This window comes from Trichomonas vaginalis, chromosome III, assembly GCF_026262505.1.
Source record: "Trichomonas vaginalis G3 chromosome III, whole genome shotgun sequence".
NCBI lineage: Eukaryota > Parabasalia > Trichomonadida > Trichomonadidae > Trichomonas > Trichomonas vaginalis.
The window spans coordinates 13,159,430-13,185,182 of NC_067205.1; the positions used below are offsets into that span (position 1 = coordinate 13,159,430).

The 25,753-nt window shown below is 34.2% G+C and overlaps 14 protein-coding genes and 1 pseudogene across 15 annotated transcripts, besides 4 other annotated features; 7 read left to right on the plus strand and 8 right to left on the minus strand.

Annotated features, from left to right (window-relative positions):
- Positions 1 to 1,017: part of a mobile genetic element that runs on past the window's edge.
- A 1,864-nt stretch (positions 1,018 to 2,881) lies between these two features.
- Positions 2,882 to 3,097, plus strand: TVAGG3_0693650 (uncharacterized protein; the record flags this gene model as incomplete). Its single annotated transcript, XM_001317142.1, has 1 exon — positions 2,882 to 3,097. The coding sequence occupies one exon, from the start codon at positions 2,882 to 2,884 to the stop codon at positions 3,095 to 3,097; it is 216 nt and encodes a 71-aa protein (XP_001317177.1).
- Positions 3,098 to 3,115: 18 nt separating this feature from the next.
- Positions 3,116 to 3,352, minus strand: TVAGG3_0693660 (N-acetylmuramoyl-l-alanine amidase family; the record flags this gene model as incomplete). The annotated part of the gene is made up of 1 exon (XM_051243147.1): positions 3,116 to 3,352. The coding sequence occupies one exon, from the start codon at positions 3,350 to 3,352 to the stop codon at positions 3,116 to 3,118; it is 237 nt and encodes a 78-aa protein (XP_051089734.1).
- Positions 3,353 to 3,412: 60 nt separating this feature from the next.
- Positions 3,413 to 5,840: a mobile genetic element.
- On the minus strand, positions 3,851 to 4,810 carry TVAGG3_0693680 (zebrafish ch211-108c17.2-related family; the record flags this gene model as incomplete). The annotated part of the gene is made up of 1 exon (XM_001317141.2): positions 3,851 to 4,810. The coding sequence occupies one exon, from the start codon at positions 4,808 to 4,810 to the stop codon at positions 3,851 to 3,853; it is 960 nt and encodes a 319-aa protein (XP_001317176.1).
- A 1,320-nt stretch (positions 5,841 to 7,160) lies between the features above and the next one.
- On the plus strand, positions 7,161 to 7,913 carry TVAGG3_0693690 (uncharacterized protein; the record flags this gene model as incomplete). Its single annotated transcript, XM_001317140.2, has 1 exon — positions 7,182 to 7,859. One exon carries the CDS (start codon positions 7,182 to 7,184, stop codon positions 7,857 to 7,859), a length of 678 nt encoding a protein of 225 aa, XP_001317175.1.
- Positions 7,914 to 8,010: 97 nt separating this feature from the next.
- On the minus strand, positions 8,011 to 8,706 carry TVAGG3_0693700 (flavodoxin-like fold; the record flags this gene model as incomplete). Its single annotated transcript, XM_001317139.2, has 1 exon — positions 8,023 to 8,691. One exon carries the CDS (start codon positions 8,689 to 8,691, stop codon positions 8,023 to 8,025), a length of 669 nt encoding a protein of 222 aa, XP_001317174.1.
- A 1,124-nt stretch (positions 8,707 to 9,830) lies between these two features.
- Positions 9,831 to 11,499, plus strand: TVAGG3_0693710 (uncharacterized protein; the record flags this gene model as incomplete). The annotated part of the gene is made up of 1 exon (XM_001317138.1): positions 10,109 to 11,449. One exon carries the CDS (start codon positions 10,109 to 10,111, stop codon positions 11,447 to 11,449), a length of 1,341 nt encoding a protein of 446 aa, XP_001317173.1.
- Positions 11,500 to 11,597: 98 nt separating this feature from the next.
- Positions 11,598 to 12,521, minus strand: TVAGG3_0693720 (zinc ion transmembrane transporter protein; the record flags this gene model as incomplete). The annotated part of the gene is made up of 1 exon (XM_001317137.1): positions 11,617 to 12,516. One exon carries the CDS (start codon positions 12,514 to 12,516, stop codon positions 11,617 to 11,619), a length of 900 nt encoding a protein of 299 aa, XP_001317172.1.
- A 509-nt stretch (positions 12,522 to 13,030) lies between these two features.
- Positions 13,031 to 13,813: a mobile genetic element.
- Positions 13,814 to 14,337: 524 nt separating this feature from the next.
- Positions 14,338 to 15,142: a mobile genetic element.
- A 641-nt stretch (positions 15,143 to 15,783) lies between these two features.
- On the minus strand, positions 15,784 to 16,542 carry TVAGG3_0693750 (glucose import; the record flags this gene model as incomplete). Its single annotated transcript, XM_001317136.1, has 1 exon — positions 15,784 to 16,542. One exon carries the CDS (start codon positions 16,540 to 16,542, stop codon positions 15,784 to 15,786), a length of 759 nt encoding a protein of 252 aa, XP_001317171.1.
- An 86-nt stretch (positions 16,543 to 16,628) lies between these two features.
- On the minus strand, positions 16,629 to 17,040 carry TVAGG3_0693760 (glucose import; the record flags this gene model as incomplete). The annotated part of the gene is made up of 1 exon (XM_001294098.2): positions 16,629 to 17,040. A coding segment is annotated over one exon (412 nt), but the record flags the coding sequence as incomplete, so codon positions are not given.
- Positions 17,041 to 18,337: 1,297 nt separating this feature from the next.
- On the plus strand, positions 18,338 to 18,804 carry TVAGG3_0693770 (glucose import; the record flags this gene model as incomplete). Its single annotated transcript, XM_001294097.2, has 1 exon — positions 18,338 to 18,804. A coding segment is annotated over one exon (467 nt), but the record flags the coding sequence as incomplete, so codon positions are not given.
- Positions 18,805 to 18,835: 31 nt separating this feature from the next.
- On the plus strand, positions 18,836 to 19,594 carry TVAGG3_0693780 (glucose import; the record flags this gene model as incomplete). Its single annotated transcript, XM_001317135.1, has 1 exon — positions 18,836 to 19,594. The coding sequence occupies one exon, from the start codon at positions 18,836 to 18,838 to the stop codon at positions 19,592 to 19,594; it is 759 nt and encodes a 252-aa protein (XP_001317170.1).
- A 970-nt stretch (positions 19,595 to 20,564) lies between these two features.
- On the plus strand, positions 20,565 to 21,201 carry TVAGG3_0693790 (iron superoxide dismutase; the record flags this gene model as incomplete). Its single annotated transcript, XM_001317134.2, has 1 exon — positions 20,581 to 21,165. The coding sequence occupies one exon, from the start codon at positions 20,581 to 20,583 to the stop codon at positions 21,163 to 21,165; it is 585 nt and encodes a 194-aa protein (XP_001317169.1).
- A 615-nt stretch (positions 21,202 to 21,816) lies between these two features.
- TVAGG3_0693800 (glucose import) lies at positions 21,817 to 22,077 on the minus strand (the record flags this gene model as incomplete). The annotated part of the gene is made up of 1 exon (XM_001317133.2): positions 21,817 to 22,077. The coding sequence occupies one exon, from the start codon at positions 22,075 to 22,077 to the stop codon at positions 21,817 to 21,819; it is 261 nt and encodes an 86-aa protein (XP_001317168.2).
- An 80-nt stretch (positions 22,078 to 22,157) lies between these two features.
- On the minus strand, positions 22,158 to 22,757 carry TVAGG3_0693810 (annotated as a pseudogene). The gene has a single exon. A coding segment is annotated over exon 1 (600 nt).
- Positions 22,758 to 24,940: 2,183 nt separating this feature from the next.
- TVAGG3_0693820 (glucose import) lies at positions 24,941 to 25,586 on the plus strand (the record flags this gene model as incomplete). Its single annotated transcript, XM_001317132.2, has 1 exon — positions 25,320 to 25,586. The coding sequence occupies one exon, from the start codon at positions 25,320 to 25,322 to the stop codon at positions 25,584 to 25,586; it is 267 nt and encodes an 88-aa protein (XP_001317167.2).
- Between the last annotated feature and the right edge of the window lie 167 nt (positions 25,587 to 25,753).

Genomic DNA, 25,753 nt, shown 5'->3' on the forward strand with positions numbered 1-25,753 from the left:
GTAACGAAAACTTCATTTATACCATCAGGTTTTCCATTTGGACCCGTAATGTCTGCTTCGTGTGCTTCCCAATTTGGACCATGACGTTTGGCATATGCTTGAGCTTCTGGTAATGTTAAAACGTTTCTCATTTGTTTAACATCTTTTTGAAGACCAGCAACAATATGAACTAATTCTTTCATTCCATCAGGAACTTTCATAGTTCTATTATATGTACCCTTTTTGTTTGTCCCATGTTTTAATGGAACCTGTAGAAGATTTGCTATTTCTGTCATGTTTAATTATAAATAAAAAATAAAAATTAATTATAAAAAGTTAATCAAATTTAACACTTCCTTTATTTAAATCAACTATTATTTTTCCATGTTCACCTAATTGCTGATATTGTGTGTAAAGTTCATTAATGCTCATTGGTAAATTCACTTGATAAAGCATAACGTTCAACTGTTGACGACTAAACCCACTGAAAATGAAAAGTGTTGATAGATTTGATTTAATGTTTGTGCTTAATGCTTTGAAGTATTGAACAGCCATAAAGAATGAACACTGAATGTGTCGACATTGAGTTAATAACTGATTAAAATATGATTTATCATTTGTTATTAGTTTTGATTTCACCGCATCATCTAGAAAAATGAGTGAATGCAAAAATTCTCTATCAAAATTTGAAATAGAAAGTGTTTCAAATAATTCATCCCGTTGTTTATCAATAATTTTATCCTCTAATCCTTGCTTCTTGATTGTATTATATAATTCTTTATACATTAAAAAGTTTTTTAAATAATCTTCTGCTTCTTCTTGTGATAAATAAATAATTGGAATTTTGATTAAATGCTTTAAAGATTCAAATGTATCATCTGAAGGTGAACCTGAACGGTTGATATAAATTAACACATGTGAATAGGGGGAAGTGTTAGCAATAATGATAATTTGTTTTAATATCGTTAATGTTTTACCTTTATTCTGTTTACCAATTGCTGCAGTGATTGAATTTAAGTAACATTCAGAATATGGAATTTTCATTAATTTTTCCTTAGATAGAGCATTTCTATTATCACTCAATGCTTCATTAATCATATCATCTACGTATGTATTATATACTCCTGCTAATTCTTCATAAGGGGTGGATGAATTTAAATCCATTTAATCAAAAATAAATTTATAATTTTAAACATTTCTATTCATCAATATTTCATCATATGAACTTCTATACTGTGGTGGTGTACCTGTTGGATGATATTTCAAACCTTCGTCCGGTGTCCATGTCCAATACGTAGTCCTAGTAAACCAAACCTGAGGAGGATTTGTCACCTTTGAACAGTAAGTGTCATTTTCACCCTGAATGATTGGATAAGCTTTCACTTGTACTGTAACTTGTGAATTGAAAGTTTCTAATCCATCAAAGAATATACCCGCTCCATCACGTTGAACTGGAATAGTGCATAAGAATGAAGTTTGGTCTTTCCATGTTCTAGCTAATGGTGTGCCATTATCATCATCATCATCATGGTCTAGTTAATGAGTCCTCGTATTCTTCCGTGCATTCATTCACTCCATCTAAATCAGAAGCTTGAAGCATACGTGTAAAGAATATGTCGCCCACTGTGGTCATCGCTTGATCGGGGAAGTTTCTGGAATCTATAGTGACCTGAAGACCTCGAAGCATTGGATTTTAAAACCGTTCTTTGCATTGCATTCTTCGGAAATGTTAACACAACATCTGTAACATTGATAGAAGAGCGTATGAGAATCTGAACTGATACCTTCAGGAGTGATGCAACCTCCATTTAGTGAACGAACGTCAATATGTTGAGCTGGAATCATGAATGGATCTTCCTTACTGAATAAATGTGGTATTGCTTTAACTGATTCTTCAATTAAACCGTATCCTGGTGTAATGCATTTATCCTCTAAAAACTTCCATCTTTGTGCATGAAAATAATAACGTCATCAACTGTTGCGTCAGCAGATGTAGCGGCTAAGCTTGTAATTAATTTTGGCAGGAAGTCCGATTTGGTTGGAATTTGCGCATCATATTTATAAACATGATTCATAATCTTTTCATAATTTTCATCAGTTAATCTTTTCATAAACGTAATTTTGTAAATCAGCAACTCTTAACGGTCAACCTGACAAAATACTAAAGTATCCTGAAAACATAATATTTAAGAATGATATCACCAAATGATTTAGGATAATCATCGAACGCCTGAAATGCTAACAAATCATTTACCGGAATAATCATATCAAAAGTGACATCAACTTCTTCATTTGCTTTTGAAAACTTCTGAAGGGTCAATATATTTTCCACATACTGAGTTATCATATTTTTGAACATTATTATATAACGAATGAACAAACTTTTTAACTTTCCTTTCTGATTTTGGTTTATATGTTGCAAATGCGAAAGATTCACGGGCGCAATCCATCTGAAGATAACCGGCATCACCTCTTTCGGTTTCTACTTCTAATTGTTTAAAGCTTTGATTTGATGATTTGTAACCAACGAATATAACGCATGCATTTAAAAGCGGCATCAATGTGAAAGCTTTATTTGAAACTAGAGTTGCTTTAACTTGCGTTTAATATATGTGTCACCTAATTGATTCACATCATGAGCCGGATTTGTAATTCTTAAATGAGTTTGTTTATCATCAAAATATGGAGCATCAGAGTCATAGCATGAACTTTCAAGTTCTCTATAATATCTTCTACCGTCATTCTTTGCGAATATTTCATTTATCTTTTCGAATGAATGAAACACATTTCCATTAATCGGTTTAGTGTTTGGCACCAAATAGTTAGTCGTCATTTATTAATAAATAAAAAATCAAAATTAAAAGATGAAAATGAATTTTTAATTTTAATGAAATAATCAACTATGGCTGTGGGTATATTTAAGAAACTGTGGGATAGAGTAAAAAGAGGAGCGCATAAAGTTTGGGAAACAATGAAGAAAGGAGCAAATTGGATATTTAAGAATAAAGAAGCAATTAGTGACGTTGCTGAATCAATAACACCAAAAGCTGCCCCAATAAGAGAAATATTAAATAAAGGAGAAAAAGTTTATCAAAGACTTCAACCGATACTAAGATAAAAATAATTTATTTTTCCACTATCTACCTCCTATTTTATTAAGTATTCCTTCAGCTATTCCACCAATTGCGTTACCTGCTTGTGCTCCCATCGCCGGATTACCTGCTTTAGTACCTAATACTCCACCTATGATAGTTCCTGCCGTTTTCGCTACTGGTGCCAAAAAGTTTGCTACAGGTTTAATAATATTTTTATGAACCCAACCCGCAGCTTTCTTAATTCCATCCCATAATTTTTTAAAGAATCCTGCCGCCATTTCTGATTTAATATTAATTAAAAAATATATTTCATCACTTATATTCTTATTTTTATTTAAGGATGGGCACTCATAGGCTCCTGACAGCAGAAAAATGTTATTATCTCACAATATAAAAGGAATCATAGGAATCTACAACTATATCTATATTGTTGGAAGACTTCTTAATGTATCATGCATATAAGTTATATCAATAACTCCATTATGTTATATGATTGTAATCATATTTTCGTTTCATGTTCAAAAACATTAAAATCATACTAACTATATGAGTATTATATTTAGGAAGCTGATATATAGATATGATAAAATGCTAGGTTTTGTGATTAAGAATATATACTTATCTTTTAGAAAATAATACTTTTATAAAAAATTATAACTTATATAATCTAAAAATTTTGGACAATTAAAAAACATTAATTAAAAATAGAAGGTGAAAGTGTTTATTCAAAGAAGGTGCAAGAATATGATGTTTTGAGGGTGAAATAAATTTAATAATTATTTATGTGATTTAAGAGTAATACGATCATCGGTAGCTTGAAGACCTCTCTTTATAGCTCTTAATGCCGCAAACTTTTTTTGAACTTGCTTTGAATTTTTGAATGCTTTGATTAAATCTTTTGTTGTATCATACATTCTGAAATATCTGTTCATCATTTCTGGCATTGTTGGTAAATTTAACCTGTATCTTATTGCTACAATCGTTTCAAACATACTTTCATTGAAATGCAATATTGTGACTGCCATCCTAATTGGCCAAGAAGCATGCCAATTAATATTTTTATTAGCAAGCATTGCTTTGATATGGTTTATCGATTCAACTACTTGAGTTGAATGAATCTTTTTTACCATATCAAAGATTTTTACGGTATCTTCGAGGAATTTTTTAAGTGTTTTTATAGCAGTTTTATTTTTTGCATATTTCCATGGTTTAATCATCTTGCATTTTTCAGGATCTGGACAAAATTTATGATTTCCGGCATAATGTTTAGCGGAATTCAACCATAAAAACTTCTTTGTTTTAATTGACATATGTGTGTCATTGAGAAGTTGCCTAAGCCAACGCAATAAATTCTTTGAAATGCTAGATAAGATTCTGAATTCTGGCAGTTTGAGCTTTTTCTGTATATTGTTAAGAAAATGTCCAGGATCTCTGTATTCTCTGATACCTTTGAACGTATTTTTGATTGTAGAAACAATTTTGACATCGCCATCATGCACAAAAAAATTTACACGTTTTTCATTATTCCAACGCTTCAGCATTCTTTTTAAGCCTTCAAATTCCATTTCATTTGATTTTCCGTTGAAATTACCTTTGAAATTTTTAAAAGATTTAGATATCACTTCCCAATCTACAATTTTTTTGAGTTTCTCTTCTACAAATTGTACATAGCAAAACATTGCATTTCTTCTCTGACTCCAAGAACCGTCAAACAAAAGTCCCGAACATTTTCTCATTCGAGATTTCCAATAATTAACAGATTCTCTGGCAACTTCTATGATAACACGACCAACCTTTTCTTGGACTCGATGAAATGTAGCTTCTGACGGAACTTTGATGTTATTCAGCATGAATTGAAATTCTGATTGGCAAAATGTAGCGCCGCTCAATAATACAGATAGCACAAATTCAACAGTGTTGACGACATATGGCTCTACCCTATTTTTCGCGCTTTGAACTAAGTTCTTTATACGCTTTGCAACTGCTTTTGTTCGCCGCGGCATGAAAAATGAAGAATAACTTGACGGTTTCTTGAACAAATGGTCGCACATTCAAATATTGTGATGTACGATCAGGATAAAAGAATGTTGTTGCCGTGAATTTAGAAAATAGCAAAATTTCAATTTACGCAATCGAGATATAACTTGATCGTTTGAGCGATAACCATGGCACCCATAGTATTAATGAAAGTACTCATACTTACAATTATTTTCTCCCATAGGAATATTGTTCAATATACTTCACCTATAGAGGAAATCTCGAAATAAAATCGAATTTTTTCAAAAATTACAAAAATCAATTTTTTACAAAGATGTGCGAAAAATAACATTATATACGCATCAAATCAAAGCATTATATGGAGCATTATAATTCTATATATGATTGTCCATCTTGCTGTTGTGCTATTTTTTTTAAACAATAATTTCATTGTTGAAATTAAATTTGCAATTTCAGTAAAAATTGCGACCCATCATTTTGAATATAATTGAATTAATACATTTATTGTAAGAATATTATATACCAAATATTAGACTTCCACATGAATCCTGGTATGATATTATAAGTATTGCAAAATTAGAAAAAATATGCTCATGATATACTAAAATTCATGTTTCAAGGTTAACTTATAAATAAAATAAGTTCGAGAAATGCATCACTAAATATTTGAGCTTGTGCACTATAATGCTATATAATAGTCTTCACTGTTTTTAATATATTGACTTTGCTAGACTTGATTTTTTTCATCACCCTAATGAGTGCCCATCCTTAATGATAAATGAAGCCGATTTTAAAAATAAATGAAACAGAGGAGGAAGATAGTGGAAATGTTCAACAAAAAATAAACGTTGTTAAACCAATTACTGAAATAAAAATTTTTTCATCTGTTGAAGAATTTAATGACTATTATGCTAATAATAAAAAATTATTTGAAGAATTGACAACATGTAAATTGAATAAAATGTTTAAAGTTGATGGATTCAAAATTTCAAAAATAAAGGGGGTGGTTAGTTTGAAATCTATTCCTCAATCAAGAATCACCTCATTAATGAAAATTGATGATTTAACAAAAAGAATAGAAGAGATTGAAGAAAGAATAAATCAAATAATTGATATCATAAATTCAAATAATCATTAGTTTCTTAAAGTTCAATGTTGATTCTGAGACATGAATTTTTAAAGTTTATTTTTTTATTTTTTATTTCATTATGGTAGTGAATCTTTCATTCATGAAAATAATTATTTTCAATTTCTTCTTCTCGTTTATGAGGTCTTTGATTATGACTCCATTGATTCCATTCAGGATTTAAACAATGTTTAATTAATCGCGGAATATCTGACATCATCTATATATATAGCTTCTTTTATAAAAGATGAAAAAATAAATTATTTTAAAATTAATGTTAATTTTTTAATGCGTTTATTTTTTATTTCATTATGGTAGTGAATCTTTCATTCATGAAAATAATTATTTCTAATTTCTTTTATTCTCTCGTACATACTAGATTTGAAGAATTCAGAACATTTCCCATAATCTCCTAAATGTTTTCTTATCTTATTGGTTTTCCATTTATTATATGAAACTGTATAAACTTTATCTTTATCTTTGCATCTTTCATCACTTCCAATATATTTATATCTCAGTTTTGATTTATTGGTTTCATATTCACTAGCGTTTAATAATTCACAGTCTTCCTTTTTAAATAAATGTTTTATGTATTCAGGATTAACAATTCTATAATATTGCTTCCCTTTAAATCTTTGAATATAAACAGGAACACCATCCTCTAAAATTCGATAATCTATTTTATCTGGTTTTACTTGTTGGGTCATTTATGTAAGAATAAAAAAATAAATTATTTTAAAATTAATATGTTAAAAAAATGATACAAAATCGCTCGATATTGTATGAATTCTTACGTTTACAAAAAAAGTCACACAACCCATCCTATCCTACTACTCGTTTTGATGAAAATTTAGTTATTATATTAGAAGTTCATAAATATATTTCAGCAAAATCTAGAAGTTTAAAAAAGGAGTTTTCATCATTCCTCATGAGTTTTCTATCGGAATAAAATTTTATACAAAAAAAAATTGACAATTTCCCAAATGGAACCTAAGTATTTTTGCATGATATTCCTTGGAGGCCTTTACTTAGTAACAAGTAATGCAGTAGGCCTATTTTTGTCTGTTTCTTTCCTTTCAAAAATCTCTGGAATCTTGAATTCAATTGCTATTTTAGCTTTAGGCGGATACTTTGGATATATAGCATACCTTAAGAGACAAACTAAAGAATACTTATACATTTATGCCGGTGTCGGTGCTATTGGCATAATCGGCGGAATTGAAATGATGATTCAATCTTTTAAAGAAGATTTCTACACAAAATCATGGTTCCTTAGATTCATTGCTGTCTTATTTATGGGAGGAGCTCTTCAAGAAGCAGCTAGTCTTTACTATTACATCCCAATTCAGAGATTCGGCACCGGACTCATCCCAATTTTCAACATTTCCGAAATCCAGCAGATGTATATCTTCTTACTTACAACATTAATTTCAGTCTTTATTCAAGCTGTCGCAATCTGCCCTAATTTCCCAGAATCAAGCCACTTCGGATACATGATTCTCAGAGTATTCATTGCATGCTTGTTTTCTCTCGTTGTTGGTGGAGCCACAGGCTACTTCCTCAATACAAGATCTGAAAACGCTGGTTACATTACACAGGCAGATCAACCAAGCACAGCTATTGAACAGGTTGTTGATGTTGAAGCCCCACAAGCTAACTAATTTTTACTAATTCATATTTTTTCTTCAAAAAAAATTAAAATTCTTTTTTCTTTTTATCAGTGTTATATCTTAAAACCTTTTTCATTGATAAATTTTTTCTTTTTATTAATAATTTTTTTTTCTCATAAAAAAAAACAATTAATAAATGAATACGTAGTTGTTTTTACTTGGAAGCGAGCTTAACACCCAGGTTAAAAGCATTCTTCAGTTCAATTGGATCATGCTCTCTGACGTAGTTGTTGATTAAATCCATATCAAAGAGAGGCATTTCATAGTCTATGTTTGCTTTTGGTGTTAAGACTTGTGTGCAGTTAGTAACGACTCCAGCGCATGGACCAAAGACTATTTCCATAGCATCTTTGATATGTTTGTGATTTGGCCAGTATGTTTTCTCGAACATTTCCTTTGATGCACCCATTGAGAATACAAGTCCTGTCTTGATTCTTCTGCCGAATTTGCTTGGTGTCTTTGTGTACATGAAATTACTGTAAATTGCACGTTCGAAGAAGGAGTAGAAGTAGGCGCTTGGGTTGCCCATGTATATTGGGGAGCCAATTGCAAAAGCATCAACTTCATGAAGTTGGTCAAGATACTTCTGAAGGTCATCTTTGATAACGCAGCGGTTTGGAGAGCTTGGTCTCTTGCATTCAAGACATGATTGGCATGGTTTGAATTTCAGTCTGCTGAGTTGAACGATTTCGGCTGTTTTGCCAACTGATTCAACGCCATGTGCTACTTCCTTAAGAAGTTTCATGGTATTGTTATTAGATCTTGGTGAACAGTTGAAAATTAATACATTTGCAGCAAATCTGGATCCGACAGATGAAAGCATTGATTGGAGTGAAGTCAGTACTCAAAAAATACGATGTAGAATTTTTGTGAACAAAAAACAGTAGAGCATTTCGATTATTCCAATGCATAGTACTATAAAAGCTGATCTAATTTAATGGAGCGATGATACTTAGTTCTTGAAATTTCATTGTTCGCGAACCAACATGCGTACAAAATTGATATAGTCTCTAGATTATTATTTTTCCTATCAAAACAAGTATAAATATGAGTAAATTTCCTCGAACCGAGACTTATTCTCGGAAAATTAATGGATTATTAATAAATATGGAAACGGATAGAGATAATAAAATACATTTTTGTAGTAATGATAACTTTCAAAAATTCAAAATCCAATAAAATTCTTTATAAAATTCTTAGAAATCACCCATCTATTTCTGAAAACAAACATTTTCATTAATTATTAAAACATTTTATATATTTATTTTTCTAAATATATTAGTCAATTATGGGAAAAGTTAAAAATTTACATGAAAAAATCCCAAAAAATTACGAAAATGAAAAATCCATTATTAAAATTGTTGTAATATCAAAGGATTTCATTGATTTCAAATATTTTTTGGAAAAAGTTCCTTAACTAGTACACTGGCAAAGTAGTTGGTCAACACAGATCTCTATGTTTTTCGGCTTCATTCACTGAAATACTATCTTTCCAATATTTCATGGACTTATAACAAGCAATGTTTACATCACGTTCATAAACTAGCCATAATCAAGCATCACCTACCAAAAACATGCTCAAATTAAAGATTTAAGATTTCCAATCTTGCGTATTTATAATATTCAAGTTAATTTAGTAGACAAATTTTAATACATACAGCAGTTATATCCTTTTACCCTGCTAATGAGTTGATGTGTTTTAAAATTCAAGGTATTATAATTCAATATTGATATACACGTCGTTACCATACCAATAAAACCCAAATCTTGCGACTGAAATACAAATTTGCTGACAGAAGATTTTAAATTATCCAATATATGCCAATATATTTTTTTGTTTATTCGAATTTAAACATTAATTTGTCTAAAAATACCATTGTCCTACGACAATAAGTATACTTTCTATTATACTACCATGAATTTTTTTCCCCTTGAATTTTTTTTTATATTTTTTATTGAATCCAAAAATTATGATGGAAATTAATGTTGAATGTATATTTTAAATTCTAACAACAGTGTCTATAAGTCAAATCAGAGTCCTTGACAAATCTATCTCTGGAAGCTCTATTATTGCTTCAATAATGAATGATGATCATAAAAATTTTGGTCAAATTAAAGGATCAGGAAGTGTATTACAATTAAATTGCACACACATATTCAAAACAACTATACAGAATCATATTCAGCCACCTTTCTACATATTAATTCAATTACAAAAAAGTATTGCCTTATTTACAGGCATGTATGAAATATCGAATTACATATCTGAGATATCTGGATCAAAGGGTGTTTCTCGCTTCTCTGGATGGGTGAGTTTACACTCCCCTTTTGGTACGACTGGGGCAAATATATTTATTCAAGGTGCTATCACGTCATCTAATTCAAAGATGTCAATAGTTCTCCCAAGCCAAACCAAAACTACCTCAGATTCGAGACGCTTCGATAACTCAAGATCGTTAGATAAAAATACTCCACCAAAAGATCGATCAATTCATGAAAGACCAAGCATAAATAAATCGTCTAGTACGAGATCTCAAAGTTCTCGCTCATTTAGTTCGACAGAAAACGATATGCTAGCAACATATAACAATACTGAGCGAGAAATACAGAAAATCAACAATAAAGTCGATAGAATACTAACTCAGCAATCATATGTTTCTAAGCCAAATAAAAGACTCTTCTGCGATACTTCTGATATCCAATATTCCGAAGTCAAGCAACAGCCAACTCCACGGAAGAAGAAACATAGCGATTCAAATACATCTACAATACCTAGATGCGCACGTCCTGAGTTCAATGTAAAGAAAACTCCACCACAAACTCATAATTTCTCCTTCAAACCAGACTTAAGTCATAATAAGCCAAAGACACAAAAGGCCAAACCTAGACCATCTGCGATTAAAAAGGATTCGTCTTCTTCCAGCCTTAGTGAAGAAAAAGTCGTCAAGAAAGAAGAAGTTAAACAAGAAGTCAAAGAACAAAAAATTGAAGAGAAGAAAGAGGAGAAAATCGAAGAAAAGAAGGAAGAAAAAGTTGAGGAAAAGAAAGAAGAAAAGGCTGAAGAGAAGAAAGAAGAGGAAAAGAAATCAGATTCTGATTCTTCATCTGATAGCGATTCATCATCTCTTAGCATTTCAAGTAAATCTGATAAGAAACAAGAAGAAAAGACAGAAGAAAAACCAAAAGAAGAAGAGAAGAAAGAGGAGAAAAAGAAATCAGAATCAGATTCTTCGTCATCAGATAGCGATTCATCATCAATTAATATTTCAGATGATGAAAAGAGTAAAACTAAAGAAGATAACACCGAAAAATCAATTAAAATTAGCTCTTCAAGCGATGGTTTGGATTCAATCTTGAATTCAACAAAAACTTCAGCAGCTTCTTCACCAACAAAAGAGAAAGTTACAGATGCTACTGATAAAAAAGAAGAAAAAGCTAAAAAGGAGAAGAAAAGCGATGATTCAGATAGTTCTTCTTCTGAAAAGAAAGAAAAGGCGAAAGATAAGGAGAAAAAGAAGGACAGTGACAGTTCTTCTTCAAAGGGTATCTTATCAAGCTCATCTTCTAGTGGATTCTTCTAATTTATTATTTTTTTGTGATTTATTTTTGTTTATTCTTTGTTTAATAAAATATCTATATAAATTAAAATTGTTTGTTTGGTATAATGGTCGCTCAATTATAAAGGTTTTAAAAATTTCGGAAAAAATTAAAGTAAAGATAACTGTAATTCTTTAAAGTAATCTTTTTTTTAATCAGCGAAAGTTTCAACGATTGCAATCAAGAGCATCCACAATACTCCAATAAAGAACATCATGAAGTGCCAGAATTTCTCTCCACAAGCCCATGTTGCTTTATGTTCAAACATTTCAGCCCATTCGTGGCAGCCAACGAACAAGAAAGTGCCTGCTGAAAAAGCAGCAATAATTCCTGTAGTCAAGCCGCTCTTCATATTTGCAATGAAAATACCAACAATAAGACCTATTGGTGACATTAATGTGTAAACGATAACCATGACCCAGAATAGTATCTTGTTTGGTTTATCCTTAAGGATAATTAAGGAAAGAGCGAAGGCTTCGACTGGCTTATGTCCGACAATTGCGCAGAAAATGGCAATGATACTGCCTAATTCCTTCATAATGCCGAGAGCCAAACCTTCGATTGCGGAATGGATATCCATAATGATGTAAAGGGCTGAAGCTGGGACGGAAAGAGCATTGCATTGAGATGAAAAATAGCTTGTAACGTATTCGCTTTCGTTAGATTCGAGCAAATTCGAATTAAGCTCGCTCTTGTTTTCGAGCTTTTCGTGCTTGTTATGACCATGATGATCATGCTCATCGCCAATTTGGAATTCTTCATCATGTTCTCCGTATGAGAACAACTCGATAGATGTGAAAATAACGAATGTGCCAATGCAAATCGCTGGAGCGAGCGGATAATCAATCTTCTTCTCCATTTTATCAAATTCTTCGAAGGAATCAGCAAGAAGATGGGCCAAACCTGCACCAAGGAAAACACCACCTGCAAGAGCTTCTAAACGCGATTGCCACCTTATGCTTTTGATACAAAGTGGTAAGGAGCTTCCAATAAGTGTGGTGAACCAAATCACAAAAGCGGAAATCCACTTCAAGAGAGTTTTTTTGTCCATTTTTGAACCACTTTACATTTCTTTTCAAAATAAAACTATAAGGGTCTCAATTTGATTTCTGATTAAATGTATGGCACATTTACATATTTTCACGAGTGTTAAATTATTTTGGAATTTCGGGGTTTTTGTCAAATTTGAAAATTGAAAGAAAGTTAATCTGAATTTTATTTTTAAGAAATTGGAACGAACATACTTATGATGCTTAATGACTGAATCAATTCAAATTTTATGAAAAATTAATCTGAAAAGGATAAACGATCAAATCATGCTGATTACAATAATGGATATCAAATTTCGTCTCAATAGCCTAAACCTCCAATGATTTGGGCATTTTAGCGTATTCGAGCCGATTTGAATTGGATTTCTACCTGATTGCGGTTAATTCCCATCAAAAAGTGGTTATTATCATGAAAAAGAAAGTTCACTTTCTCAAGAAATTGAATTAAAGTGAAATACAATAGTTACACGATCATTGTATGAACAAGCATTTAATTAATTAAAATTTATTTTTATCAAAGGTACATTCACTATTTTTGACAAAATTTTAAATTTTCATGGGGTTGTAAATCTTATAATAACTAGATGAATAAGGAATGAATCCCAGTATAATGTGTATCATTATATTAAACACTATATGTAAGGCCAATGATTCTATTAACACTTATGAAGATCTATAGTATTTGAGCAGATAAATTTGATAATTTCCAAAACTCTTATATTTCAAAATTAAAGTGTGCGAATGCATTTAAATGAGAGCAAAAAGAGATTGATGCTGTTAAAACTAGGTGTTAATTTGCAATTATTTCGCATCACAAGAACTACCCAGTAAATTCGGCTATCTTTCTTTGCAATTATTCTCCATTATACATATAATATAATGGTTAGGGTTTGAAGAAAAGTTACTAGAGAATTATTGACTTTTGAAATAATGCAGAATTTTACTTGAAGAAATCATTAATTTATGAGTTCCAAATTGCTAAGCATGACGAAGGATCATTAAATTTGCTACAATTAAATACATTTATTGCAGAATTAAGATTTTTGAAATTAAAAGTTTGAAATATTGCCTTTTTGAATAAAAATTTAAATTTTATTATATAATCATGATAATATCTTATAGAAATTAAAAGAAAATATTTTAAACCATTCAAATATTTTGAATGTCTTATCAATTTAAAATATTAAAAGATAGCTTGATTTTATCATCATTAGTTGTTATCAAAGTTTTCTTCTTTTGATGAACAACAGTAAATGATTTGTTAATAGCTTGTCTTCCTTTTTTGCACCAAAATCAAAATTCTCACCCGATCAGTAATCGAAAATTTTGTAGCATACGATTATTTTCCATTGAAAAATTATCACTAAAAAACTTTAAAAAATTAACTTTTATTCTTAATTTCATGTATGAAGGAGGTAGGAAATGACTTTAAGATTGACATCCTATTCATGGCTAAAGTTTTAGGAACTTTGAAGCCTAATTTGATATTGAAATTTTGGAAGATCAATGAATATGGGGATAAAAGTTGCATATCCTTGGACATTAAGAGGACATGTTATGAGAGTGGATAGCGTTCGACGATTCACTGAAAAAGTTACTCCTCGAAAAGACTATCTAAAGCCATCAAGTTTTTTGAATATTTTCTATCGTCTTTTTATTTTTAGTAAATTAGGATGCTCATTAAACAGTATGATTAAATATACAAAAATTTTTAATTTATTTTTCAAGGGAAAATAATCATACGCTACAAAATTCTTTCGATTCATCATTCAATTGAGAATGATAATTTTGTAGCATATTTAGAAAAATGCTACAAAATTATTAAGTTATGATGATAATCTTGCACTCAATTTTGAAACTCTCTGATTTACAAATAAGCATTCCTTTGGAAAAGCAGTCCTATTATGATTCAAGATATTTTAAAGCCCCCATTTCATACAATGCGCAGATATATTCGAAATTGCAAGAACTCTCAAGAAAAATGCAGCAGCAAAGAAGATTCCATAGTTTCTAGCATCAAAAATTTACAACCTTAATACAACAGTTAAAGAGAAGCTCGAAAAGAAAATAATTAACCATAAAGCTGGAAACCATTCGATATATACTATTAGATCTAATAAAAAGTTAATTATAACATATTTTACATGCTATTTGTTGACTCTGTTCCATTATATTACCATATATATCTTTTTGAAATCTAAAATATTTTTACGATTTTAACCATGTGTTGTTGAAACCATATATCAATCTTAGCTAAAGTATAGTTTATGAGTTTGTCACCATCTAACGTATGAATTTTCAAAAATGTCAAATATGTTCATTTTTTCTGTATATTCAGCCATAATTTCACGTAGTTATACTATTCAACTATTATTTAATATTTTTATCGATTTAAATATATGATGAGATGCTTAGTTCTCCCGGAAATCGATTTTTAATCGCAATTTTAACTTTCCAAAAAAAATTCAAAAATAAAAATCCCTCTCAATTTTCTAAGTTTTCTAACTCGCCAAATCTCTAGCCAAATTTTTTTGGCCCGTATAAATATTGTTAGGCACTATATAGGGATGCTATTTATCCTATTTTCATCCCATTTTACTGTTATCGCCTAGTGAATGTACCTTTTTTTTATCACTGATGATTTCTTTTTTTTTTTAACGTTAGATGTTTAAAGATTTGATCATTATTGGTTAACAATTCTCCTACTAGGAGTTTTTATCATATGAAATTTAAAGAAATCATTGTTTTGCTTCTTGATTGTGGTTTGAAGATTTAAATGAGGCCCATTGTTCAAAAAAATTTAAACTAAGAGTAGAACATCAACAATGATTATGAGAAATGCGTAATTCAGGTTAATATTATAAAATATTATAATAGGTCGTTTAATCTTATACAATAGAGAAGATTGATAAAACTATGATTAACAATAATCTTTTGAAGTATTAAGTCTATTGTTACTCTTCATGATTTTTTGATATCTGGAAATTTGGAAGATATTATAGAAATTTTATTATATGATAGATTAGACCTCATTGAAGGCAAACTCAAAACATATGTATATCAACAAATCTAATAAGGAATAAGAAATGTTTAATTTTTAATGGTTTTTGAGGGAATGTGACATGAGTAAAAAGTAGATTCAAACACGGTATCATTAAATAACTTAAGAACGTTTGTAAATCATGTTCAAAAAGATGATATATAATCGAATAAGGATTTTTATTAAATTAATACATATAATAAAATAAGAGGCTTAAAAATATCTTGTTTTAAGCCTGTACATCTTCGTCGTTGTCGAGAGATTCTGCTTTGTCTTCTTGTGGTTCTCTGATGAACCAGAAGCCAAAGATTGTGCCGGCGATTGTGATGATACCGTAGAAGAGGAAGAGACCGAGGTCACCCATCTTGGACTTCCTCATTGCTGGTGATGCGTAGACGATGATGAAGGAGAAGAGCCATGATGTCATTCCGTTGATAGCGGATGCCATTGGGCGGACTGAGAGTGGGAAGAGTTCTGGTGAGGAGTACCATGGCATTGGTGCGAGACCGAGACCGAAGCCGAACTGGTAGAGGAAGATGAGGATAACTGGGAGAACGTTTGACCAGTCGTACTTAGAGTTGAATCCGAAGATGATGAGGGATGCAGCGCAGACGATGCCTGAGATTGTCCACATAGCACGGCGACCAACTTTCTTGATGAGACCGCCTGAGAAGAAGCATGCGATGAGCTGAGCTGCTGTAGCGATGAATGACTGGATACCTGGTGTGATGCCATTGATGTTTGCGTTCTCGAAGAGCTTGCTGAGATCTGAGAGAATAGCGTTGATGCCTGAGAACTGCTGTGTGAGCATGATGAGGATGAGGACTGTGAGTGGCCAGATGTACTTAGCCTGGAAGATTGATTCTTGTTCTTCCTTCTTCTCCTCCTTGTTGTCTTCCTCTGCTTCTTGCTGGTGGATTGCTGTTTCTGGGATGAGCCAGATGAGACCAAGCTGGAGAGCGTGTGAGACAGCGGAGTAGATGCACATGACGTATGGCTTCTGGTATTCACCGATGAGGTAGAGAATGAGGATACCGATGACGATGAAGATCTGGTTGAATGTTCCGTAGAGACCTGTCTGCTCAGCTGGAGCGACTTCGAGGAGTAAGAGTGGGCCGAGTGATGAGAAAGCACCAAGCATGAAGCCTTGGAGAACACGCATTACGAAGCCCATCCAGAATGTCTTGACTTTCATGAATGCTAAGATAACCCAGAATATGATCGAGAGGATGTTGATGATTGAAGCGACGAGGCGGCGACCTAAGCCGAATTTGAAGAGTAAAGAAGGAATGTATGGACCGATTGCACCAGTGAGCTGGCTGATGGCGACGAAGAGGTCCCAGTGCTTATCTGGGAATTCTGAACCCCACTCCTTGCGGAAGTATGAAGCGGCTGGTGATGGGTAACCAATCAGGTAGCCGAAGCCAAGTGGTGTGAGGCAGACAATAGCTGCATACAATAGTTCGCGGCGGAAGAATGAAGACATGTTCTTTCTGTCCAAAGTCTTGAGAAATGAACTTACTTAGTTTCCGTGACATTCTCTCAATTTTTTCTGAGAACTTCTTACATATCAATGAGAACTCTCTGAATTTCATAATGAAACGAAAAATCTTTGTTCCGCGCTTACCGCTATGAAATGGGTCGTACGCAAAAAGGTTGTTTAATGTTAGGCCATTTCTCATTCAATTTTTGACAAGTCAATGAAAAGCCTTCTGAATTTTGGCACGGGTTATTTACATCAATTTGATATGGATAAATCAATATAAAAATGTCTAGATGGATTTATCATTGTTATACGAAGTACGCATGCTCATATTATTATGTTTTCACATTTTGTTTCTGTTGTGTGGTCATACACTATTGATTTATCACAGACATGTTAACATAAAAAATAAAGATCTATGCATATGTTTTATTCATCGATATAAAAAGACTTGAACTTGATTATTCAAACTTTTGTCAGGAATTTTATTCAATAATCAATGATTATCGATATCTCTAATATAATCTATTTTATTGTATGTTGCTAATCATATTTACATTACCAGTCCACGAAACAGTGAGTTGAGAAATAAGGATCGATCTTACGCAACGAATTTGTTAGATAACCTGTGATAAATGCAACATACATATGGAGTATAATCCAAATATCATATATGAACATTTCTTAAGAAACTTTACATCGAACAATCTTCAAACAAAAAAATTCAAATCAATAAAATTGAATAAAAATCAAAGTTTATTATTTGATATTGCATGGTAGATGCAGGAATGAACTCATTTTGTCACAATGAACGGTTTGTGTGAAAAATAATTTTGTAAAAAGAGATTTTATTAGATGTTATATAATTGTCTGTAATATATACTGAGATCTATGTTTTTTTATGAAAACAGTCTGTGATAAATCAATAGTGTATGACCACACAACAGAAACAAAATGTGAAAACATAATAATATGAGCATGCGTACTTCGTATAACAATGATAAATCCATCTAGACATTTTTATATTGATTTATCCATATCAAATTGATGTAAATAACCCGTGCCAAAATTCAGAAGGCTTTTCATTGACTTGTCAAAAATTGAATGAGAAATGGCCTAACATTAAACAACCTTTTTGCGTACGACCCATTTCATAGCGGTAAGCGCGGAACAAAGATTTTTCGTTTCATTATGAAATTCAGAGAGTTCTCATTGATATGTAAGAAGTTCTCAGAAAAAATTGAGAGAATGTCACGGAAACTAAGTAAGTTCATTTCTCAAGACTTTGGACAGAAAGAACATGTCTTCATTCTTCCGCCGCGAACTATTGTATGCAGCTATTGTCTGCCTCACACCACTTGGCTTCGGCTACCTGATTGGTTACCCATCACCAGCCGCTTCATACTTCCGCAAGGAGTGGGGTTCAGAATTCCCAGATAAGCACTGGGACCTCTTCGTCGCCATCAGCCAGCTCACTGGTGCAATCGGTCCATACATTCCTTCTTTACTCTTCAAATTCGGCTTAGGTCGCCGCCTCGTCGCTTCAATCATCAACATCCTCTCGATCATATTCTGGGTTATCTTAGCATTCATGAAAGTCAAGACATTCTGGATGGGCTTCGTAATGCGTGTTCTCCAAGGCTTCATGCTTGGTGCTTTCTCATCACTCGGCCCACTCTTACTCCTCGAAGTCGCTCCAGCTGAGCAGACAGGTCTCTACGGAACATTCAACCAGATCTTCATCGTCATCGGTATCCTCATTCTCTACCTCATCGGTGAATACCAGAAGCCATACGTCATGTGCATCTACTCCGCTGTCTCACACGCTCTCCAGCTTGGTCTCATCTGGCTCATCCCAGAAACAGCAATCCACCAGCAAGAAGCAGAGGAAGACAACAAGGAGGAGAAGAAGGAAGAACAAGAATCAATCTTCCAGGCTAAGTACATCTGGCCACTCACAGTCCTCATCCTCATCATGCTCACACAGCAGTTCTCAGGCATCAACGCTATTCTCTCAGATCTCAGCAAGCTCTTCGAGAACGCAAACATCAATGGCATCACACCAGGTATCCAGTCATTCATCGCTACAGCAGCTCAGCTCATCGCATGCTTCTTCTCAGGCGGTCTCATCAAGAAAGTTGGTCGCCGTGCTATGTGGACAATCTCAGGCATCGTCTGCGCTGCATCCCTCATCATCTTCGGATTCAACTCTAAGTACGACTGGTCAAACGTTCTCCCAGTTATCCTCATCTTCCTCTACCAGTTCGGCTTCGGTCTCGGTCTCGCACCAATGCCATGGTACTCCTCACCAGAACTCTTCCCACTCTCAGTCCGCCCAATGGCATCCGCTATCAACGGAATGACATCATGGCTCTTCTCCTTCATCATCGTCTACGCATCACCAGCAATGAGGAAGTCCAAGATGGGTGACCTCGGTCTCTTCCTCTTCTACGGTATCATCACAATCGCCGGCACAATCTTTGGCTTCTGGTTCATCAGAGAACCACAAGAAGACAAAGCAGAATCTCTCGACAACGACGAAGATGTACAGGCTTAAAACAAAATATTTTTAAGCCTCTTATTTTATTATATGTATTAATTTAATAAAAATCCTTATTCGATAATATATCATCTTTTTAAAATTATTACCTCCCTACTGGTTTTACATCTAGCCTATTTTATCATACTTCACAACTTTCTCATTTGGCCTTTAATATCCTCAATTAGTAATTTTTGTTTCAGATATTTTAATTTGCATTTTTCTAATCAGCATGTAGAATTCTAGCATTTATTAATATGCTTTAAATATAGAAAACATCGGGAAATTTTGTGAAAATTTTATCTTGATTAATTTTTAGTAAATTCGAGCATTAACTCTTTACATGTGAGCAACAGACCCATAAAATTCACCGCATCAGTATTTTTCGGCAGGATTATTAGTATTCAGATGATCGTTCCTGAATATTTAAGAAAAATATCCTAACGGTCTTATATCTCAGCCAAAACATAGCACGTATGTTCTAGGTCTTCCTAGTATTCTATAAATATTTGATATTTTGTTGAGAACCGATAGGCATATTTATAATGGTTCGGTGTTTTCGGGAACAAAATAATTATATCTCGGTTCTATTTTAAGTGTTTCTTCAAAAGGTTTATCCAAACAAAGTGAAATTTAAGTCTGAAGTAATTTGCAATTTATTGCCTTGTAATTTGGATTTATTTGCATTCTGCTAGCTCCAAATTCATAGAGTATTCTACACCAATTTAAATTAGCCACTTAAAGGCGAAGATTCGTTTTGGATTCGTAGATTAGTTGGCTAATTATAGTTCGTATTTTTTCAATGAAAAATATTTTTTCTTAGTTGGCCATCCAAACCGTACATCAAATATACCCTGTAATATGGCTATTTTATCACATTCATCCAACGATTAATTTTTATTTCTAGTTGAGGGGAAATTATTTTTTGTGAGTAAAAAACCGTCAACAATCTAAACAAAATTTAAATTGCATAAATAAATTTTGTTCACTTCATTTCAGCAAAAATGTTCACAATGGAGCATCCTTCCTACTTGAAGACTGGTCTTCCAGGCTTCTTAACACAGCACGCTGTCGAGATCCACGTCACAAAGCACCACCAAGCTTACATCGATACAGCTAACAAGCTCATCGTTGGTTCTGGCCTTGAAGGCAAGTCCATCGAGGAAGTTATCCAGAAGGCTCAGGGCCCACTCTTCAACAACGTTGCCCAGCACTTCAACCACTCCTTCTTCTGGAAGTGCCTTACACCAGAAAAGGTTGATGTTCCATCAAAGGTCGCTGATGTCCTTGCTTCTAACTTCGAATCCGTCGAGAAGTTCAAGGAAACATTCACAGCTAAGGCTTCAACAGTCTTTGGCTCCGGCTGGTGCTATCTTTACAAGAACAAGGATGGCAAGTGCGAAATCGGCCAATACTCTAACGCTGTTAACCCAGTCAAGGATGGCCACAAGCCACTCCTCACAGTCGATACTTGGGAGCACGCCTGGTACATCGATTACGAGAACAGAAAGGCTGAATACTTCAAGAACTTCTGGAACCATGTTAACTGGAACTTTGTTGAACAGAACATGAAGAATGCCGGACTTTAAATAAAATAATTTTCTATTTATTATATTTAATTATCGTTTTTTCAGGTAATTTTTTTCTTTGTATTCATTCCTGGGCATAACTAATGACAGTATTTCATCTTTTGCAATTTTTTTGAACTGTGATCTAATAAAATAATTCGTTAATCATTTAAAGATCCTGTTGTTGCAAGCGATTTCATAAGAACTGTTCCATGGAGATCTCTCCATTAGAACCCATAGATTACATGTATCAACCAAATGGACGCCGAGAAGCTAAATTGTTAGAAATCTTTGCTGTTATCAATTAGCAGGCCAGAGATTCTTAAACATTAGAATGATGAACGTGAGAGTTCACTCAATTGACGCCTGCTCTGATATAGATATGGAATAAATCTTCGATTCACCCTCTTCCATATAATGCCAATGACTGTTTCTGCCCGAGATATTTCTGATGATTGTATATTTAATGAGAGGCTTCATATGGAACATTGCCCTATTTGAGGAAATTTACATCCCTGATCCTTCAGGGATCAAGGGTAATTTAATAGAGAATAGTTGGGTTTTTGGTATAATCATATTAGATTTGAATAAAAAGTCACGATATATAATCGAATAAGGATTTTTATTAAATTAATACATAAAATAAAATAAGAGGCTTAAAAATATTTTGTTTTAAGCCTGTACATCTTCATCGTTGTCGAGAGATTCTGCTTTGTCTTCTTGTGGTTCTCTGATGAACCAGAAGCCAAAGATTGTGCCGGCGATTGTGATGATACCGTAGAAGAGGAAGAGACCGAGGTCACCCATCTTGGACTTCCTCATTGCTGGTGATGCGTAGACGATGATGAAGGAGAAGAGCCATGATGTCATTCCGTTGATAGCGGATGCCATTGGGCGGACTGAGAGTGGGAAGAGTTCTGGTAGGAGTACCATGGCATTGGTGCGAGACCGAGACCGAAGCCGAACTGGTAGAGGAAGATGAGGATAACTGGAGAACGTTTGACCAGTCGTACTTAGAGTTTGAATCCGAAGATGAGGGATGCAGCGCAGACGATGCCTGAGATTGTCCACATAGCACGGCGACCAACTTTCTTGATGAGACCGCCTGAGAAGAAGCATGCGATGAGCTGAGCTGCTGTAGCGATGAATGACTGGATACCTGGTGTGATGCCATTGATGTTTGCGTTCTCGAAGAGCTTGCTGAGATCTGAGAGAATAGCGTTGATGCCTGAGAACTGCTGTGTGAGCATGATGAGGATGAGGACTGTGAGTGGCCAGATGTACTTACTGGAAGATTGATTCTTGTTCTTCTTCTCCTCCTTGTTGTCTTCCTCTGCTTCTTGCTGGTGGACTGTTTCTGGGATGAGCCAGATGAGACCAAGCTGGAGAGCGTGTGAGACAGCGAGAGATGCACATGACGTATCTGGTATTCACCGATGAGAGAATGAGGATACCGATGACGATGAAGATCTGGTTGAATGTTCCGTAGAGACCTGTCTGCTCAGCTGGAGCGACTTCGAGGAGTAAGAGTGGGCCGAGTGATGAGAAAGCACAAGCATGAAGCCTTGGAGAACACGCATTACGAAGCCCATCCAGAATGTCTTGACTTTCATGAATGCTAAGATAACCCAGAATATGATCGAGAGGATGTTGATGATTGAAGCGACGAGGCGGCGACCTAAGCCGAATTTGAAGAGTAAAGAAGGAATGTATGACCGATTGCACCAGTGAGCTGGCTGATGGCGACGAAGAGGTCCCAGTGCTTATCTGGGAATTCTGAACCCACTCTTGCGGAAGTATGAAGCGGCTGGTGATGGGTAACCAATCAGGTAGCCGAAGCCAAGTGGTGTGAGGCAGACAATAGCTGCAACAATAGTTCGCGGCGGAAGAATGAAGACATGTTCTTTCTGTCCAAAGTCTTGAGAAATGAACTTACTTAGTTTCCGTGACATTCTCTCAATTTTTCTGAGAACTTCTTACATATCAATGAGAACTCTCTGAATTTCATAATGAAACGAAAAATCTTTGTTCCGCGCTTACCGCTATGAAATGGGTCGTACGCAAAAAGGTTGTTTAATGTTAGGCCATTTCTCATTCAATTTTGACAAGTCAATGAAAAGCCTTCTGAATTTGGCACGGGTTATTTACATCAATTTGATATGGATAAATCAATATAAAATGTCTAGATGGATTTATCATTGTTATACGAAGTACGCATGCTCATATTATTATGTTTTCACATTTTGTTTCTGTTGTGTGGTCATACACTATTGATTTATCACAGACATGTTAACATAAAAAAAGATCTATGCATATGTTTTATTCATCGATATAAAAAGACTTGAACTTGATTATTCAAACTTTTGTCAGAATTTTATTCAATAATCAATGATTATCGATATCTCTAATATAATCTATTTTATTGTATGTTGCTAATCATATTTACATTACCAGTCCACGAAACAGTGAGTTGAGAAATAAGGATCGATCTTACGCAACGAATTTGTTAGATAACCTGTGATAAATGCAACATACATATGGAGTATAATCCAAATATCATATATGAACATTTCTTAAGAAACTTTACATCGAACAATCTTCAAACAAAAAAATTCAAATCAATAAAATTGAATAAAAATCAAAGTTTATTATTTGATATTGCATGGTAGATGCAGGAATGAACTCATTTTGTCACAATGAACGGTTTGTGTGAAAAATAATTTTGTAAAAAGAGATTTTATTAGATGTTATATAATTGTCTGTAATATATACTGAGATCTATGTTTTTTTATGAAAACAGTCTGTGATAAATCAATAGTGTATGACCACACAAGAAACAAAATGTGAAAACATAATAATATGAGCATGCGTACTTCGTATAACAATGATAAATCCATCTAGACATTTTTATATTGATTTATCCATATCAAATTGATGTAAATAACCCGTGCCAAAATTCAGAAGGCTTTTCATTGACTTGTCAAAAATTGAATGAGAAATGGCCTAACATTAAACAACCTTTTTGCGTACGACCCATTCATAGCGGTAAGCGCGGAACAAAGATTTTTCGTTTCATTATGAAATTCAGAGAGTTCTCATTGATATGTAAGAAGTTCTCAGAAAAAATTGAGAGAATGTCACGGAAACTAAGTAAGTTCATTTCTCAAGACTTTGGACAGAAAGAACATGTCTTCATTCTTCCGCCGCGAACTATTGTATGCAGCTATTGTCTGCCTCACACCACTTGGCTTCGGCTACCTGATTGGTTACCCATCACCAGCCGCTTCATACTTCCGCAAGGAGTGGGGTTCAGAATTCCCAGATAAGCACTGGGACCTCTTCGTCGCCATCAGCCAGCTCACTGGTGCAATCGGTCCATACATTCCTTCTTTACTCTTCAAATTCGGCTTAGGTCGCCGCCTCGTCGCTTCAATCATCAACATCCTCTCGATCATATTCTGGGTTATCTTAGCATTCATGAAAGTCAAGACATTCTGGATGGGCTTCGTAATGCGTGTTCTCCAAGGCTTCATGCTTGGTGCTTTCTCATCACTCGGCCCACTCTTACTCCTCGAAGTCGCTCCAGCTGAGCAGACAGGTCTCTACGGAACATTCAACCAGATCTTCATCGTCATCGGTATCCTCATTCTCTACCTCATCGGTGAATACCAGAAGCCATACGTCATGTGCATCTACTCCGCTGTCTCACACGCTCTCCAGCTTGGTCTCATCTGGCTCATCCAGAAACAGCAATCCACCAGCAAGAAGCAGAGGAAGACAACAAGGAGGAGAAGAAGGAAGAACAAGAATCAATCTTCCAGGCTAAGTACATCTGGCCACTCACAGTCCTCATCCTCATCATGCTCACACAGCAGTTCTCAGGCATCAACGCTATTCTCTCAGATCTCAGCAAGCTCTTCGAGAACGCAAACATCAATGGCATCACACCAGGTATCCAGTCATTCATCGCTACAGCAGCTCAGCTCATCGCATGCTTCTTCTCAGGCGGTCTCATCAAGAAAGTTGGTCGCCGTGCTATGTGGACAATCTCAGGCATCGTCTGCGCTGCATCCCTCATCATCTTCGGATTCAACTCTAAGTACGACTGGTCAAACGTTCTCCCAGTTATCCTCATCTTCCTCTACCAGTTCGGCTTCGGTCTCGGTCTCGCACCAATGCCATGGTACTCCTCACCAGAACTCTTCCCACTCTCAGTCCGCCCAATGGCATCCGCTATCAACGGAATGACATCATGGCTCTTCTCCTTCATCATCGTCTACGCATCACCAGCAATGAGGAAGTCCAAGATGGGTGACCTCGGTCTCTTCCTCTTCTACGGTATCATCACAATCGCCGGCACAATCTTTGGCTTCTGGTTCATCAGAGAACCACAAGAAGACAAAGCAGAATCTCTCGACAACGATGAAGATGTACAGGCTTAAAACAAAATATTTTTAAGCCTCTTATTTTATTTTATGTATTAATTTAATAAAAATCATTATTCGATTATATATCGCCATTTTTAACACTCGACTATTAAAGAGTCCTACCTCTTTTCATTAGTTCAAGATTATCAAATTAATCTTATTACAATATCTTTTAATACCAA